Below are 19566 nucleotides of genomic sequence, written 5' to 3'. Positions count from 1 at the left end.
GTTGACCGTTTGATTTTGATATTCGTTGTGTCAGTATTATTTATTTTTCTATAGCGATATTGTCGCCAAGCGATTATATTCTGATTAGGTATATTACTATAACAAGAAAAAACCATAAGTACTTGCTTTTTAAATCAGTATATTCAAGAATCAAATGATAAAATAGTAAATAATAATCTCATGAATTCAAGTTAAATAATAATAATTAAAAATAACAATTTTAATCAAGGCATCGGTTATTAATTGTCATCCTGCACTTATAGCCAAGTGCTATCTACTTTCGGAATTTTTAGCTTTCATAGCGTTGGCTTCAAAGGCACGTGAAATTCTAATATTAATTGTAAATCTCACTATTAAATACATGCAAACAATCTCCAACTTTGGTACAGTAGAGATTTTATTAAGAAAACATCAGTTGAATGCCTGTTTATCAAATTCTAAACATCACACATCATGTTATAATATTATTAATTAGTAGTGGTTGAGTGGCTAATATTTTGGGTTCTTAGTAAAATCTGAAGTCTTTTGTATTCGTTTGCGCCGACATACAAACTTTTTCAGTTGTGTAGGGTCCATCTGAAATAATAAAAAACAAGATGGGTTTAATTACAGATTAGGTATTAGTACTAAAGTGAAAGTTAATTAATCAAACTGCGAATTCATACTATTTTCAAGTTACTTACTTGAAAATAGTCTGAATTCGCATATTTTTTTATTTATACACTAATTTCAAGACGTCAATTTGAAGTTTTGTGTTTGAGATTAACACTTGCCTATCGAGAACCATTGTGTGGTTGGTATACCAGAATCCTGTCTCGCTTGAACTATGGCTTCTCTCAATGCAAACGCTACGACTACTGAGGCACAAGTCGCCGGTTCCCCGGTACCTGGAATTCATAAATAACATACCCATTACTAATTTAGAAACTTCGAAATCAATGCTTGGTGAATACTATTTTTGGATTTAGGTATTATAACCTACACACAAAAAGTTTCTTACCACTAAATTAAGGATCAGTGAATTAGGCTTACCTTTAGATCCAAGTATGACTTCATTGCTGTACGAATTCTTTTTGAAGTAAACCCTAAAGTCTTGTGGTATATCTCTCGCTTGAGGCACGTGGTAGTCCCAGGTTCTATCAGTAACCATGGCACCATCTTCAGAGTAGACAAGTCTCTCACAAGTCCAGTAGCCTAGACCCATGATGAAGGCACCTTCGACCTTGAAGAAGAAAAGGAAGGGATAGTAAAGGCTACACATAAATCTAGCAAAATGGTTTTTAAAATTATTGCAATTATACCCCAAACTTACTTGTCCAACATCAATTTCAGGACTGACACTAAAACCAACATCCTGTAGAATATCTACTCTTATCACTTCAAATTCTCCCGTCAATATATCGACTTCGACTTCACATAATGCCATACCATACACATTATACATTTGCGCATCACCAACGTGAACGAATCCATGAGCCTGAAGATCGACATTGGCATTATAAGCTGCAGTTATCAATGCTTCCCACGTTGGATTTGTCAACGTAGTTCTTATTGGTTCTAATCTTGCATTCAGTTCATCACAGCATCGTCTTAAAGCAATGATGATACTCTGTGTGGTAAGACTTCCCCCAGATATGAAACTGTTTGGTGCGATTATTGTGTTGTTGCCTTTGATTTGAATTTTCTCTATTGGTATTTTCAAGAGGTAAGCTGCTAGTTGAACTGCTTTTGTGTTGATCCCTTGTCCCATCTCAACTCCAGCATGGGTGATGACTACGGAACCGTCTGCATGAAATACTGATAGGTTTACGTCAAAGCGTTGTGCTCCCGCAGGTGACCATCTTGAGAACGCCCATCTCAACCCACGCTTCTTCCATCTATTCTGTGTATTAAAGGAGTCCACCGCTGATCTCCTTTTTGTGAATTCAGAATTTGTTTTCATAAGTTCCACCATTTCTACCATGTCACTGTATTTTGTTCTGTCTAAGTTAGCTAGACGGACGGCTACAGGGTCAAGAGATAGTTCGTAGGATATTTGTTCCATTACATATTCGATGCTGGCAATTGCCTCAAGGGTACCTATAAACGAGAAGAATAATAATTTAGAACAGTTAGAAGTAAAACATTAAAGGTCAGTTTTTGTGTAGTTTACTCACCGGGTGATCTGCACCATGAATTTTTAGCTGTATCAGTGATAGTATCAAAAAGCTTGTAATTAAATCTGGTAGCATCGTAGCAATTGTTGAACACATCGACACCAAGCGCTGACAATGTTTCGTTTATTTTGTAACCATTATCCTCGTATATAGATAAATCGATCTTTTGGATTTGACCCGAATGATTTACTGCGACCTGCAAGTTTAATGTAATAGAATAGTTTGTGAAACGTTACCATCTCGATCAAATTTTGTAATAACTGCTTAGTTTAGTCAAAATCCCGCTTTTAATTATTTTGATGGCATTTTTGTTTTGTATAAATACTTACCTCAAAATCAGACGAGCAAGGCAATCTTTTGCCAACTGCTCTCATGTTCGTGGTCAGTGGTTGAATGAACCTGCATGGACGATTCATTTTGTGTACCACAAGACTGCATGCAACAGCGCATTGTATATTTCGAGATATCTTAATGCCGTATGCGCCTCCGAGACGACGAACATGCACATCAATCCTGGAGAAAAGAAACATATATTATATAATATATGTTTCTTATAGCATAATTATTCGAAAAAAAACCTTAAAATTTGTTTAATGTAAACTCACTTATTTTCAGGTATATTCAACGCCCTTGATATCATAACGTGTACCCCATCTAGCCATTGCGTTGTTGAATGCACTTCAATTCCTTCTTCAGTAGGCTTTGCGACACAAGCTAAGGTTTCCATAGTAAAATGATATTGTCCATAAAATGTGTTACTGCCTTTGATAGTCTTGAATACATCTGTACCAGGGTTAGTAGCGTCCATGGATACAAACATGGTGTTTCTCTTAGCATCCTTTTTAGCTTCTTTAACATCAGTAACTGGTTTCGTAATATTACTGTATTGAACTCTGACATATCTTGCGGCCCTATCGGCAACTAATTGTGTTTCTGCTACCACGATACCGATTGGTTGGTGGTAGTATTTTACATTGCCGTCACACAATACTTCTTCATTGGAGGTGTATAGCAAGCTGTCTGCTGGGGTGAAAGAGTTCAGTCCGGGAATGTCTTTAGCTGTGTAGAAGGCTAGGACGCCGGGTAGATTCTGAAAATTAAATTATAAAACTCACGTGAAAACTTAAGGTAAGGAATTTGATTTTTTTGACCTCTTGCATGCTTAGTTTCCAGACGAAAAGTTTAACAGTATACCCATTATTACTCAACAATCTTTTTATTCAAATAACCTGCTAGCGATTTACTATACTATGAAAGCAATCCTTTGTATAATACTATTAAGGCATCAAAGAAAACAATATAAAATTAGCTTACCAAAGCAGCGCTGGGGTCAATTTTGGCAATAGTACCCTTCGCTACAGTACTAAGCACGAAGGCTCCAAAAACTTCGTTGTGTATAGATGGTATGTCATCAGTGTATTGCGCCTCCCCTGAACATTGAATCTAAAAAAAAATATTTAAAAAATGCATTTCTCGTACCACCTAATTCCCTTTACGTTATCAAGAGAATCAACACTGTCATTTTTTTAGGTTATCGTGGGGCTTGATTTGAATGCACTAGATCGCTCCCAACGCCAATGTGACTCTTACAAAGGTTTATGTACTTTATGACGTTTATTCTGTATCTTAGACTTAGACTTGACTACTTAGTAGTCTAAGACATCAAGGAGAAAAGATGAAGGAAAAACATCGTGAGAATGAAATGAAAAAAAGAAATAAATGAATCTTGAAATCCTCAAACCGCAATGAAAGCGCAAGCGTTTTGATCCATGCTCAAACCTTCCCTATACGGGAGAGGCCTATGACCAGTAGTGGCACGTTCATATATAGGCTGGTATTATTATCGTAAGAACTTTCGTGGGCCTACCAAACCCCATTACCACCAATTATTACAATTCTGGCAACAAGACCGTGCTCTACAGTAGCCACTACGTTTCACTACTAGTTTCGTGCGATATGAACACTTACCGCTGCTTCCACCTTAACAATAGGCTGGTTCAGAGGCCACATAGTAGGGTCAGTAGTGAAGGTCTGTTTCCCATCAGAGACTGGTCTTGAATCGTGTATCTTGTCCGTCCCAGATTGATAACGTTTTGCCACAACCTTAGGTGGACATAGAGTGAGGAGCCCCTGAAATTGAACCAGTTTTAATATTAATAAAAATAATTACAATTTATAATGTTACTAGCTGACTCGGCAAACGTTGTTTTGCCTAATAAATTATTTATAGTTGTATGTATTTTTTTAATGCCACATTATAAAAAAATAAAAAAACACACTAAGTCCAAAGAATAAAATATTTTTTTTAGTGTGAGCAACCCCTATCACTTAGGGGTATGAAAAATAGATGTTGTTCTATTCTCAGACCTACCCAATATCTATACAAAATTTCATAAAAATTGGTCGAACCGTTTCGGTGGAGTACGGTAAGTAACATCGTGACACGGGAATTTTATATATTAGATATATTTCATGAGGCGATTTCAGACTTGTATGGGAACGGTTAATTAATGCGTATTTAAGGGAAATATATTTTAATACGCGGGAGTTACCTGGTCTTTGCGTAGTTTCGGATTTAAACGTAGGTGTAGTTAACATGAGCTTACGCAGTGGATATGACGTACCTAAGTCGATTCGCGACCAAAACCAAACCGATAAATAGGTACTTATTGCAAGTTGAAACGTGGGCAAAAAAGTCATTTCACGAGGTTATATAGTTATCCAATTATCTTTAAACAAGCAGATGCTCTAATCCTGTTCAGAATTTAAAACTTTTATCACCTTGTACAAGTAATTTTACTTAAGTCGTTTAGAACACTTGAAGGTTTCAGTCGTCGAGATGTTGCGGGATTTTCATTTGTTTTTTAACAAAACAAGCTTAGTTTTAAAACTACTTAGTCTAGACGGGAAATGACCCATACTGAACAGATTTGAACGAGAAACTTTAATGGTTGCCGTAGTTAGAGCATTTTCGAGTTTTGGCCACAAAGAAAATACGAAATTGGTGTTTTGTTTCTTCTAGAATATAAAACTAATGAGTGTTGTAAAGTGGGTTTTATGACGTACTTAGAGTAACTATTGTATTGTTCCCTCCAACCTTGGAACAGTGTGTAACAGTTTACTAGTTTGGTATACTGATATTAATTTGTCCATTTAAAAGCATTTAGCAATACCTAAATTTTTACATTGCTTTCAAAAAGTGTTTTTTATGACTATAATGATATTTTTGCCAGGCGCTTGCAAGTACTATCATTTATTTTATACCGTCCTTTAAAGAGCTTTGTCATATTTTCTCAATATATTTAGCTATTTGATTATGATGTTGCTAGAAAAATTGAATTTTAAAGAAATATAATCCATTTTATAAGCTACAGAGTAGCATTTTATGAACATCAAAGTATTATAGAAGACATCCCGTATCTCCCATTTTAACTTTATCCCACCATAATATATTTAATTCATCAATAATATCACGTCATACACAACAGCTAGCCAAGTGACATTTCTACAATCGTTAAAGTGAATAGACATGATGTGACGCTCTAAGTATGGAGATGACATTCCTTTCGCTAAGTCACGTGACTTAGAACTGTCAACACCATACATTCAACATTTTCTAGTAACGTTCATCTTCGTAAAATGTTACTTGGCTAAAGGGGCAGGAGCGACGTCTCTTACCTTATAAAACAGCGCCTTAGCGATAAACCTCCTATACTCAACAGACTGTTCAGGAGGATTAGCTTCTACTATCATTTCACCATCCAGCACTCTTAAGGCTCCTTGCAAAGTATCATTACTGAACAAATTCTTCCCTACTAGGTACTGTTCCGTAGCCACTGCCCTTGGGAACTTCGTTGAAAGGCCACCGTATATAATACGCGAGCTCTCAACAACGCTCGTGTTCGGATGCAGTTTGTAAAGGAATCCTGCGTTGACTATCGCATGAGCACTTTGAGCTCGTGGCATTAGCTGGAAACAAAAAAAAAACATTTACATTTCCATACATATTATATGCACATAATAATATTGTATTCTGAAACAACGCCATCTAGTCTCAAATTAAGTATAGCTTGTATTATGAGAGCTAGACAACTGATGAACATTCATATTATAGAGGAATTACACCCAGATTCAGAACAAATTAATGATCTTGCTCATCACACAAACATTTGTTCTGGGGTATCGAACCTACGACCTCCCGTAAAGCAGTGAGGGTCAGTATCCACTAGACCATTACAACCCAGTCAATATTATCGTAACGTGATACGTTACATAACGCATACTTATACACTAAAGTGTGTGTTTTACTAACTGGAAAATACTTGGAAATATTTTAAACAACTATTTTGCAGAAAGTCATTTTTAAAGATTATTAAAGGAATTTATGAAATTTAAAATCCAAATAGAATTGTCTGTACTGTAAGTCAAACGATCCAAGAAATACTTATGAATAAATTCCAGTTATATGCAAATGTATAATTTCGAATTTGATGAATCATATGATTGTATATACTCACTTACTACCATGAAAGTACTATGGTAATGTTTGACCTCAACCATCTCATTAATAAAACATTAGTGACATTGATAGTTAAAACAAGATCAGTATCTTATATAAGTATATATAATTACACAACGTAATAAGTGCTCGTAAGACCCTTTCCATCGGTCAAATATCTTTACGCTAGAGCATATAAATTTCCTACTTCATAATGATAATATAATTTATGATGAAACTGCATTAAAATTACAAAGTATATTGTCTGTGACGTCTAGTCAATACTCATCATAATATATCTTTGTGCTATTGTTTAAAAACATTAGTCAGTCATTTTTTTAATAAATAATGTCTTTGAAGACGCCCAAGTCAAATTGCAAATAGTCCTATTTACGTAAAGTCATCAATTGAAATATTTTTAATATCTTCTTTTTGGACAGTTTCAAGTTTTGCAGGTGTAAATAAACCTGGGAATCCGATAAAAATAGTTAGCTATTTCAAAAGAAAAGCATAAACTTTATGTAATGCAAATAAGTATTTTGAGTAAACTTCATAAGATTAACAAAGAATTCTCTTTATACCCAAAATCAAAGGACGAAACTGATAGGCAGAAGTTCAAGAGATACTCAAAACTCCAAAAGAAGACTTATAAACTTATTGCAACAACTCAAAACTTACCTTATATGTATATAGTTTGTGACTATCACTCATCGGGGGCAACAAAACATTTATTATCACTTTTCCTGTCATGTCAACCCTTAGGAAATGTTCCATTGTCACTGTAAGTCTTGCTCCGTGGAAGTCCACTGAAATTAACATTGAGAAATTTTGAATTCTACAAAAATTAAGAGTGGAAAGTAATGGGAGCCATGTTTTAAGTTTCTAGTGAAAAAGACGTAATTAATCCTAATTTTTACACCATTGCAAGAAAAGTATACGTTACGTATTAATCATCTACCAAATGTACTACAGTTACTAAAGTAATTGAATAATATATATTTTTTAACAACTACAACGTACCGATTTCCTATAAAAACTACTGAGCCAAACTTGATTAAATTTGATGAAACAAAATGAATGTTATTTCACATTCACATAAAAAAGAATCAACAATATCGGATCACTATATTTTGATTGTAACTGTCGTGAGAATGATTCATTATTAAATGATGTACCTAACGGTTTACTCACGCGTATTTATCGGGGTAGCCCGACTAGTTCGACTCGCGATCCCGCCGCGTCTGCTCATGATGAAGGACTCCAGTTGGGTCCGAAACTAGTCGGGCTACCCCGATAAATACACGTGAGTAAACCGTTACATCATTTAATAATAACGGATCATCCAGTCATAAGTTTTGAGGTAAACAAAAAAAAACCATTTACAAAGAAACCAACGAATTCACCTCCTCCTCCTCCTTACCTCCTTCTATTTGAAGTCGGTTTAACATGAATCAGTAAAAAAAAGATAAGAAACTAACCAAAATGTTTTAACACTACATGGCAAACAATATCTCAGTATATCCGCCTTTCCCACCTTATAAGTAAAATATTACGTACTTAAAACATTTACATAAACTACAATGTTGCCTTTACGATTCTGGTAATTTCCTCAAAAACGTAACTTTACGAAAAACTTACCGAGAGACAGTTGAGCGCCGACAGTGTTTAGTAGAAGATAAATATCAGATGGGAATTCATTATGAGTGTGCTTGATCATCAAGTTGCCTGCAATTGTTCCTACCTAGAAGAAAATAGTTCTGTTTATATTATGGCCACACTTAAAAGTTAAATTTTTGAGATGAAACTATGTAACAAGTTTTAGGTACATAGGTTTTAGGTTGAGGTTAAATCAAAATGATATCATCTAATTTTGAAGTGCGTATTTTATGCAAAATATGTTTAATAATCCATGAAGTAACTGTTAACGACAATTACTAAGGCTAAACTACTAAAACTAAGTAGAATTTTAAAGTAATAAATACTGAACAAAATATTATTTTTTAATACAATGAGGAATCTAGGAAAAGTCGCACATCCTCAAACAAAACAAAACAAATTAAATTGGATAACTTACATTCCTCACAGGTATATGTGCCACCAGGCTGACATGGTCATACAGTTTCCTTAAATACCCAAAGTACTGCTGCTTCGACCCAGCATCGAGCACCTCCAGAAACTCGGACAGCGTGAGACCAGCCCCGACTACAAGGTTCTGGTCATAAGAGATGGACTTCAACTCTTTGAGGTTACTAATGTCTATGAGGAGGCGTGGGTATTGGTCTATGGGGTAGGCTCCTAGGAAAAAAATATTGATAATTTATTATTTAAATTAATCAATTTAAGCTAGGCGCAACATGGTTGACACTATTTTCAAGTGTCTACCTTCGGGCGCAAATCATTTTAAGTATGTTTTAATGCACGTATACGAAAAGTTGCTTGTTGCTAGCCAAGGATGGCTGTTGTTTCACTAGAAAGTTTCGAGATTAAAACTAGGGTACTAGCAAAATCCTTGCAACCCTTGCAAAGAAATTTGTAGTTATTATGTTTAAAAAGAAAAAAAAATGGTAAACAATTTGAAATTGAATATTAGCAGACTTCATTAAACAGGTGTTTTTATCTTAATAATGATATAGGCTTTGCCCTCCAACCACAATAAAACAGCTGTTACTATAAACAGCTAACCAAACAAAAATAAATAATTGATATACAACTACGATCTACCTTTAGCAGTATTTCCATTCACCAGCATGTACGAATGTGGTCCTTCAGTCAACAGTATACTAAAGACCTCCAATAATACTCTTGGTTTGTACCAAATTTTGCCATCTCTTAGGACTATTCTCTTTAGTCTATCTTGTACATCTTCTTCATCCACTAAACACCATTCATCGTCTTCGCACGTTTGATTGCAAGGTTTCCCGGATTTCTTACAAATGCTAAGGTCTTCTATATCCATAATCCTATCTTTTGGAGCATCTACAGCAAATTTCTTGAAGGCATCAAGGATAGGTCTGTATCCAGTACATCGGCAGACGTTGCTACCAAAAGCCTGTTCTATTTCTAACATTGTGACACGTTTCTTACTTTCCAACAGTCTGTAGATGAGAAATTAGTTTTTATTACTCATTTATTAACGTTAGAAAATATTTTGAATTTCACTGCGTGACGATTTACCGACAGATGAATAAACAGATTATTTAATTATAATAATGAGTTAAGAGAGTATAATTCTAAGATTAGACAAAGGGAAAGTAGTTTGACCAATTTGGTTATTTAAAGATATATCTTATACATAACAATAATACCCGCCCATAAACGTTTTACTGTGTTGCACAGGTCTCTTTTCATATGGGGAAGGGTTGAAAATTGATCACGTTTGCTCAGTATAAGTTGGCATTTTTGAAAAGGAACTCAAGACCAACTTTTCACAATATTCTCATAAGTATTTATATCTTACCCATGCATAGCCATAATCCATCCACAAGTGCAGTAGCCACACTGAGTACCATGGTGGTCTGCTAATGTTTTTTGTAGAGGGTGGTAGCCTGCTTTTTTGTTGCCTAGAGCCTCGATAGTCCTGATGTCCCAACCCTCACATGACCCAATGGAGACCATACACTGAAATACAATGTGAATTTAATGTTTCTGATTCGCCAACTTTGTGTTCAGTTTGTAGTTTATAGTTTTTAATGGTTTGATCTTTGGCTCCTGATACTAATTAAGTTTTTAGCTGTGGAATAGCCTTTAAGTTACTTAGAAATATTTTCTAATGTTTTTGACTGTTAAAATGCAGTGGCTGTCTGGCTAGTTAAGTGAATGTTTTTTCCTAACTCACCTTAACCCGATTTTTAGTTGAAAATTAGAAAGTTTGAAAATATATTATGGATTCTTTACTTATGTTGAAGCAAATAGAATTTAACAGGTAAAAACACCAACAAATAATAAATAACTTACGGAATTAATAGAAACTTGTGGGCCTCCAGGACATTTGGATGCCGTCACAATACAGGCTCCGCAGCCACCTTCACGACACATGTATTTGGTGCCGCGCAGCTGAAGGTAGCTGCGGAGGTAGTCCAGTAGCATCTCATCTGAACTAATCTCACTGCCCACTGGAAAAAGAATTTAAAAAGACCATGAGGCTAAAGAGGTTTGATACACTGGCTACATTACCCATCTTCGGGTAAATCAAAGCAAAGCCAAAATACCAACATGGAAGCGAAGTACTCGTAGTCACCATGGCTAAAGCGATAGGACACATCAAAATAATCTACAATTTTGGAACGTAATAAGCATTAAGAATTTTCAAAGAGTAGGTTTTTAAGATTCGGGTTTCATGAAATAGCCTTAAAAAACATTTTGGAAAAAAGTTGGCCACACTTCTTGGCTGTAACGCATAACCATGATTTCGATATTTTATTATTTTACAAGCAACCGATATAAACTATCTGCCTAACTAGCTAAAATATTTCATGAGATACGGCAGGATAAACGAATAGAACGCCACTGCACAAGTAACAGAGATCCGTTAAACCCTTTTGTTCGGAACCCAAAAAAGTAGCAATATACTACTTGTTGATTTACATACTACTTATAATCACATGACTGATAGCTTATTAAAGAACGAGGCATACTTAAATCAAGTCTAATATTGTGACAAGTATACGTAATTTGTTTAAGTGTCGTTTTGCATAAGGCACTTAAAACTTTAAAAATATTTCTCCAAATCACCTCAATCAGCTTCGGCCATTTTAGAAAATATATTACAAATGTCTACTTAGGCTCTGAAGTTGTGAAAAGGTTTTTTTCTTCTAAAAAGGCCTCCGTATTAAATCCGTGTGTCGCGAAGGTTTCTCATTTCACAAACATATAGAAATTCTGGCATGGTGACTTATACTACTCGGTTATCCGGGCAGTCAATCGGTTTTTCTCCGTACCAATGTCTTATTTCTCAATGACTACAGGTGCATTAAATATAGTATAGCCGATTGATTTGTAAAAGGGCTACAGATAGGGCGTATCAGAAGGTGCTGTAGCACCTGTGAATGTATTGAAGCCTTATTAAAAATACTTAAATTAATTTTGGTTTTTTTGATTTCATGTTGATCTTCAAAAAACCTACTCAAATCTAAAAATTAGCGATTGTTAATCGATTCATTGTTTTCACACCAGTATATTTATTATTTGCTTGGTAAAACTATCAAGTAAGTATTGTTTATCATGAATCAAAGCATTGCATGAAGCTAAAATGACAGCTAATTTCAAAGTAATTAGAAGGCCGTTAAGCGGAGCAATGTGAGTACGTAATAAGTACTTGTCCGACCGGTCTGTTAAGAAAAATTGAGTATCATGGTACTTGGTAAAGAAAATGGTTACATAAAGATCTTGTATCAAGATTATGAGCTGGTATATTTATGTAGACAAATTGTGAAATAGACATGACAGACACGTCGAAGATAAGTATTTAAAGATTAAGAAGTAATTAAGAAAGACATTAAAACCTTTTCAATTCCTTATCGATAAAACATTTTGAGAATAAATTTCAATACTTTGTTTTTTTTTCTGGAGTTTTGTTTAGGCAGATATTTGATTTATCACACTTATACTGTAAATTGGAAAGTATCTGAGTGTGGTTTTATGTATGGGTCTATGTTTGTTATATTTTTAAGCCCAGACGGATTGACCGTTATTGATGAAATTTGGTAATGAGGTAGCTGACATATTGTATTAACATATAGGTAACTTTTGAACGGCTAAAAGTCAAAAGAGTGTAATGTTTTGCAGCTATCAACGACATGCGTGCCAGCAACCTGCTAGCAACAATGATTCAATGTATGTCAGAGTAGTTCAAAGGCTAAATCAGTTGGTCTGCGGCTGTTTACCACAATGTTGGGTAATAAACATGACAACTTGTAATGGATAAATGCTGCAGTAAATCCTCCTTCTAAAAATCGGTAAAGTGCGAGTCGGGCTGGCACTAAATGTTCGGTACCGAAAATAAAACCTGGTTACCTATTAAGTTAAAGACCAATTTTAGTTATCGGTCACAGTAAAGATCATAAATTGTGTAAACTGTCTAACTATTTGGGTTCATGAGATAACGCCTCGTGACATACCATCGGACAGACAGAGGAATCTCAGTTACTTATAGGATTTGAACCATAATTTTAGGGTAAACGTGTTTTCAGTTCATGGAATCAGTAAACTAGGAAAAATCAAAATACCGGTCTTGCAGTTCGAAGCAAGTACATTCCAAGACTGTGCATAGCAAGCGAATACAAACCTTAACCTGTTGAAAATAAAAGCGAATGGTATACACATATTACTGACACCGCAACATAAGTGCTTATTACATGTAATTTTATACGCGGTCTGAGCAGCGAAAGTGAAACAGTGACCAGTCGTTTTGCATTTTATCTCGAAATTTTGAACTCTAAATAAGGAGTTCAAAAGCTACCATGCAATTTTACTTTGCTTGGGGTCAATGACTATCTTGGTTGACGACTCGCGATGGTCAACGAATACAAATAGGTTATATCGTGACTTGGATCTTAAAGTCTAGACTAGGATAGGATGTAACAGACTAGCTAGTAATTTTGACCCAGTGATCATTGATTCAGTTATTTACTGAGAGTTTCTCTAGGTTGCTTCTAGTAGAGAGGGTTAAAACCAAATATTAAGAAGGCTTCACTGTCCGTCGCCAGGCTGTACCTCGTGAACTGTGGTCGCCTGACATAAGATGCATTTTTGTTTTGCATCAAGGCTTAGCAACGGTTGTTATGATCATAACTTTATTGGTGGGTACAAATTTATACCCAGATTTTATTTTTCTTTAGCCTATTTTTATAGAACCCTCATAAGGAAGCGGGCAATGTCAGACATCTCGCATTTATTTATTTATTTAATATTGGATCTCCAACAAAGGATACACAAAAACACTTTTGCAAACAAAAAATAGTGTACATTTGAGTTGTGCTCCCTCAATTACAGGAGATCACAGCATTCAGTAGTTGTAGCCGTTGTAGGGCAATGCATCAAGCACCGTCAACTATTGTGGAAGTGAGACAGCGCGCTACACCGTACAGAGTACTGTCTCTTTTACACATCTATAATAATATTGCTTTAAGAGATGGTGGTAGGCACGCAGAACAATAAGCCTGGCCAAAGTTCGATGCCAGTACGGTAATTAATTACATGCCTTATGCAATGCCAATGTCAATACAACTGTGATTTCCATGTTGCTTCCCACATTGATTTTATCTCTCTGATCTCACAAATTAAAGTTTTAATGAAGTATTTCCTTGTGAACGATAAAATCAAATATATTCTTTTAGTTAAAAAAAGAATAAAGTACTGGTAGGTACTACTGCTAGCTAAGGGCGACTAGCGACTGTGCAGCGTGGAGGATTTCTTAGCACATTTGATAATGAACTTTAATGAATGGATATTCAGTGCATATTACTCCATTGACATAGCTTTGAACAAACCGTGTCGTCGAGATGGTGCTATGTTTTTTGTTAAAGGAGTTTGTACTTATGACTTTAGCAATAAAGTCTATTTTTAAATGGGATAAGAATAATAATTTGGTGCTCGAGACAAAATGCCCTTAATTTGATAAAAAACAAAACATGATTTCTTAATAATAATCTGACATTTAACATGACTTTGTTATCCAGTTGACCGCAAGGTTGCGACAAATAAATAAAAGTTTTATTCAAAACCTATAAGATTGATTATCGTAAATCATCAAATTGAATACGACTCAGCATTACTGCTCATAAGTTTACAAAAGTTGGAATCATGCATGCACAGGTTGTTTCAAATTTACATCTATATCTATACTTCTATCTATATCTATACTAATATATAAAGCTGAAGAGTTTGTTTGTTTGATTGTTTGTTTGTTTGAACGCACTAATCTCAGGAACTACTGGTCCAAATTGAAAAATCTTTTTGTGTTGAATAGACCATTAATCGAGGAAGGCTTTAGGCTATAAACCATCACGCTGCGACTAATAGGAGCGAAGATAGGTACAATGGAAAATGTGAAAAAACAGGGCAGGTATAAATCATAACTTATATCTTCTACCCACGGGAACGAAGTCGCGGGCAACAGCTAGTGTAACATATTTTGAAAGTAAGTCCCCGAAATAGGAGACAAACATAACTCAGTTAAAACCGGTTAAGGCTAGTTATTGCTAAGTAACTTCTAATTCATACTTTTGTTTTTATATTAAAGTTACTGGTTTTAAGCTTTGACAGTTCATTGACATGCAACAGTCACAAAGCGGCCGACACAAGATCTTTTAAGAACATACTCTATTACGCCGGTACAACTAAAATATTATTTTACTAAACAGTTTTATTTACAAGATACATCATCAATTAAAATATTTTTTTACAATAAATGAAACTAAACTAATATTTACATTCTTAAAACTAAATCAATATAAAAAGAAAAATATACATTATTTACAAAGCGTCAAAAAATTCATGATTATGCATCTTGGAAACAGTTTGATTGGTCAGTTTTAAAAATAGACATAGGTCAGTACATATAATATAAGTATTAAATTCTGTTTTTTTATTTGGGTATGAGCGCTACAACCCGCTTAGGTAGATGATGCACAAACTCTATAATACATGACTTCTCCAGGGTGATGAATTATTTTTTATCATTATCATTCTAAAAAAAAATTGGTTGTTACTAATATAGTTTTGGTAGATTTCTGTTCAAAAACAAAACACGATTCCTTTTTTCTCACTCAACAATTGCAAATAAAATTGTCAATGACTTACTTCAGCTATAGTAAACCTATGTCTTTATTCCCGGCCTTGTTGAAACCTTGATTTTACCAGGTGTTTATCGATGGTATTGTCACCACCACTCCATTGTTTAAAACCGTCACTGTCTCAACAAATTAATTGGCTGTCCATTATTTGTTGATGGATGTCACCTTGACAGCAACATAAAAACTGTGCTGCCGGTTACACCCTGTATCTGTAATTCAGTGTTTGATTGCACATGCACCGATAACCGAGTGGTATAGGTCGTGCTGAATAATTATTACAATACCACGTCTTGGCTCTTGTGGTTTCGATCTCAATATCAGATTAATATTTATTTTTTATGTGTTAACAACTTTATTCTGTATTATGTGGATTAAAAAGAAATGTAAAATTCAAACGTTAGTACAAACTACTAAGTACCGATTAAATTCATTAGTAAATAAACCCATTATAGAAAGTAGCTTTGATAAAGTCACCGGCCAGACTGAATTTCGGTCGCGGAAGATTTTATCATCAAAAAAGAAAGTTTAGAGTGCACGTGCGAAGTCTGTTGCACTCGCCTGTACCTTCACTTCTTGTAAAAAGCTTATAGCCTGATAGTTAGGAAGACAGCCAGACACAATCGGACATAGACCAGGCAACAGGGCATCTAGGGTTTGGGGGTAGGTACTTTGCTCTACTCAAAGACGAGAAAAAATATCTGTTGGTACTGCTTGTTCTTTTACTCATTATCCTCGGCTACGTAGCGGTATGGGTATGTCTTTATTAACAATTTTTAAAAATGATTCGTTTTAAAAATAGTTAAAACAATTAAGCGATAAATTATTGTTGTTGCTTAGTTTGTCGGGAAAACGTGTCAAAAAGAACCTTATTATTTACCCTGTACTAATAATCATACCTAAATAAAAAAGTATACGGTCAATAGGGATGATGACATTTTTTTTGCAGTGTCTTGCAGTTTTTTGTATAATAATGGATACGTATTTTTTAATTTGTGCCGCAAACATAAATTGACCAAATTACAGTGAATGAAACTTACACGTGACGTCACGATTAGGTACAAATGTTACCATATCGTTACGTCACAAGCCCCCTCTCCTAAACTTTAAAGCAGTTAATCTTTGTCAATTCTAGTTTTTCTGAAAAAGGAAAAAATACGTGTCTCATACTTTTCAATTATCTAACTGAGGGACTAATGAGATTTTTTCGTTTTATACCCAGTCATCATCCCTATTGATGGGTGACCAATTTCTGATGATAAATTGTTTACTTTTTGATGCTGATATGATGAGAAATACTTATATTATTTTTGGGAATCTGTCCCTTTTACTACCTTATTGCTTGGTTGGAGCTTGGCGATAAATATTTCAGACTAATTAATAAATAACAATCTACCTAACAAACTATGTACTTACCTATGTATATGTTGGCTCTAAGATACACTTTTTATTTTGCAAATCATACAACCCGTACTACCGTTAGTACTCTTTTTGTGGTCGACATGTGCAACTCAATTATTACAGTTTTTATTTGACTTTATAATGACTAGACGACTAACAAAGTTTTTATTCACACTTTCAAAAATCAAAAGAATAATCTCGTATCTTATACTTTTTGCTAACTTTGTGCTAGGTAAAAGATGAATTTGCCTGATTTTATGATCATCAGATTTACATATTTAGATGAATGAATCGAAAGGAAGAAAATACGTGATCTTAACGCACATTAATTGTTTTAAACTCACTGGAAAAAGGAGCATTATGGCGTTAGGTTAAAGTTTAATTTCGTTAGAAATCCGCAGAATTATGAATTGAACCCACTGCGCAACAGTTTGCGGGTTCGATTCCCGCGTAGGTTGGGCTTTTTGGGATCCACGACTGCTTTTCAGCGGTCTAGGTGTCTTTGTGTATGTGACATGAACGATCTGAAGTCCCCGCAACACAAATATTTTTTTTTATTGAGGAAGTCGAATTTATATAAAAAGTCGCACTCACACATTTTTTATTTATCTGCCATATCCTCTCAAGAGTCTCTTTCGATTACTTCTCAAATAAAAGTTATATGTTTACTAAAAGTAATTAGCTAAGTATACTTGTTTCATTTCTTGTAGGGAGTTAGACTCCATCGGACTAAAAACGCGTTACTCTAATTTTTTAAGTTCAACGACTTCGAAACAAATGTTACAAATGTAATACTCATACGAAAATCATCAATTAATATGTAGAACTAGTTAGGCTTCATGCCACAACTAAGTACTTCAAATATTAACCTTTTATTAGGGCAATTAAAGTCTTAAATTGTAATTAATTAATTAGTTTAAATCTACAACTAGGCTTCTTGACAGTTTCTGTCTAGCATTGGATCGACAGGCAATGTGTTTGTAAATATCAATATAAACAGACCGCTACGTCTTCCAGTTGTGGATGCGTGACAGAGCGCCACACATCATTTCTCTTACTCAACTGCTATTGTTCTGAGGTTATATTAGCCGTCAAGGTCATAATTTTGTAGCACTGAATGCATAAAACGTCAAACTACATAAAACAGGCTTTTGCTTTCTTGAAGCAAGCTGTTCATAGCGTTGAAGCGATATTAAAAAAAAAAACCCAAAGTCTACTAATGCTCCATGTTCTTTGATGACATATCGGTTAATTGATTTAACTGCTACATATTTTGTATAAGAGTAATTTCAAAATTGTATTCCTAATATCCAAATCGATGAGTCTGGCAGGCTTTTAAACTGTTAGCTATCATCGCTCAAAGTATCAGCAAGTACCTACTGTAATTTTAAAATTCAAAAACAAAAAGCAAGTAGTGTGTAGGTAGACCAAATAAAAACAATACAAAATCATCGATCAACGTCCGTCTTAACCCACATGAGTGTTAAACAAAACTGGATTCGCAATACTTTCTAAACGAGATACAACCTACTACTGTGTAATTTCATGGCATCTATAACCAAGTATAATATATTATTACAATCAGGAACCAACGTGATCCAATTACCATAATTCTTAAGTTGACCAAAGCAAATTTCAGTGTCTGAGTAGTTCGTAATCTCGTGTTATTTACATAAATAAAAAAAAACCCTATTTTTAACATTTTAACACCACTAAGATGACCGAAATGTAAGGACGATACAGATTTTTTTAATGAGAAATATTTGATAAACGACTTACCAGAATATTGTATTCCATTAACCTTAAACTTGATTCGATCCATGACTGTATCTTGCGGTTCCATGCAACAAAATGACTGACACACCGTAAGATACTTGCTGGAAGCAACGGATTTTAAAAGTTTGGAAACACACGGTCTTTTGTTGCGGGCGCGAACGACGCGAGAAGCGCTGTCGTCAGTTTGTCTTGATGGTCCGATTGACTTGAGATTACGGGTGACTTGGTGATATTTAAATTTCTAATAAGATAATTTTAATTTTGTTTATGTAAAAAAAGTAGTGAAAGTTTCCTTTGTAGGTTTCAGTATTTTTAAAAGACGTTTGTTTAAGTGTTGCTGTGTACTTTGTAAAAGCGTTACATTTTTTTACAGAGATGGTATTTTAAGGATACAAAGATACATAGTATGCTTGAATTATCACAAGTTTTAGTGCAGTATGCGGCATTTAAATAATCCTAAATCATAGTAAAAAAGGTCTTATACAAACAAGTTTAATTTATCCCACACTTTGACAAAACATTGATAGCAACAAAACAATAATAAACAAAACAAAATGCTATTTATAGATTTGGAAAACAACAATAAGCGTTTCAGTTCGTGAATCGTGAGTAAATTAGTTACGGTACTCGTGCAGATAGTAAAGGAAAATTACTGTGAATAAATTCTGTCATTTTAGATAGAAATGCAGTATAATAATATAATGAAGATGTTTACAATAATATCAACGATTCAATACATTGTTAACTCTATTACATACGACCAGTTTATTCGTTGTGTGATATATCTTTGTAGCTACATGCGGTTAGACTGGAAGCTTGCCCAAAAATAGTTGGGAAAAGGCTAGTATGATGATGATTATCTGTTGAGTGATCTTAAATGGAAATATTCAGTCAGAGGCTCAGAGAACCTAAGTGAACACATCTATCAATGTTACTATGCATGTGG

The 19566-nt window shown here is 34.5% G+C and overlaps 1 protein-coding gene across 1 annotated transcript; it reads right to left on the bottom strand.

The window, feature by feature from the left end:
• Positions 1-410: 410 nt before the first annotated feature.
• Positions 411-18763, bottom strand: LOC113503838 (xanthine dehydrogenase/oxidase-like). The gene is made up of 17 exons (XM_026885941.1): positions 18624-18763; positions 10609-10766; positions 10112-10272; positions 9376-9749; positions 8729-8949; positions 8293-8395; positions 7333-7460; positions 5835-6125; positions 4125-4286; positions 3471-3599; positions 2762-3246; positions 2486-2669; positions 2157-2352; positions 1313-2079; positions 1033-1222; positions 774-887; positions 411-576 (listed from the first exon to the last, which is right to left on the bottom strand). Exons 1-17 carry the CDS (start codon positions 18685-18687, stop codon positions 506-508), a joined length of 3798 nt encoding a protein of 1265 aa, XP_026741742.1. The 5' UTR covers positions 18688-18763; the 3' UTR covers positions 411-505.
• Between the last annotated feature and the right edge of the window lie 803 nt (positions 18764-19566).

This window comes from Trichoplusia ni, chromosome 20 (assembly GCF_003590095.1).
Source record: "Trichoplusia ni isolate ovarian cell line Hi5 chromosome 20, tn1, whole genome shotgun sequence".
Classification (NCBI taxonomy): Eukaryota; Metazoa; Arthropoda; class Insecta; order Lepidoptera; family Noctuidae; genus Trichoplusia; species Trichoplusia ni.
The sequence above is the reverse complement of the archived record's forward strand: the minus strand, read 5'-3'. Positions and strand labels throughout refer to the sequence as shown.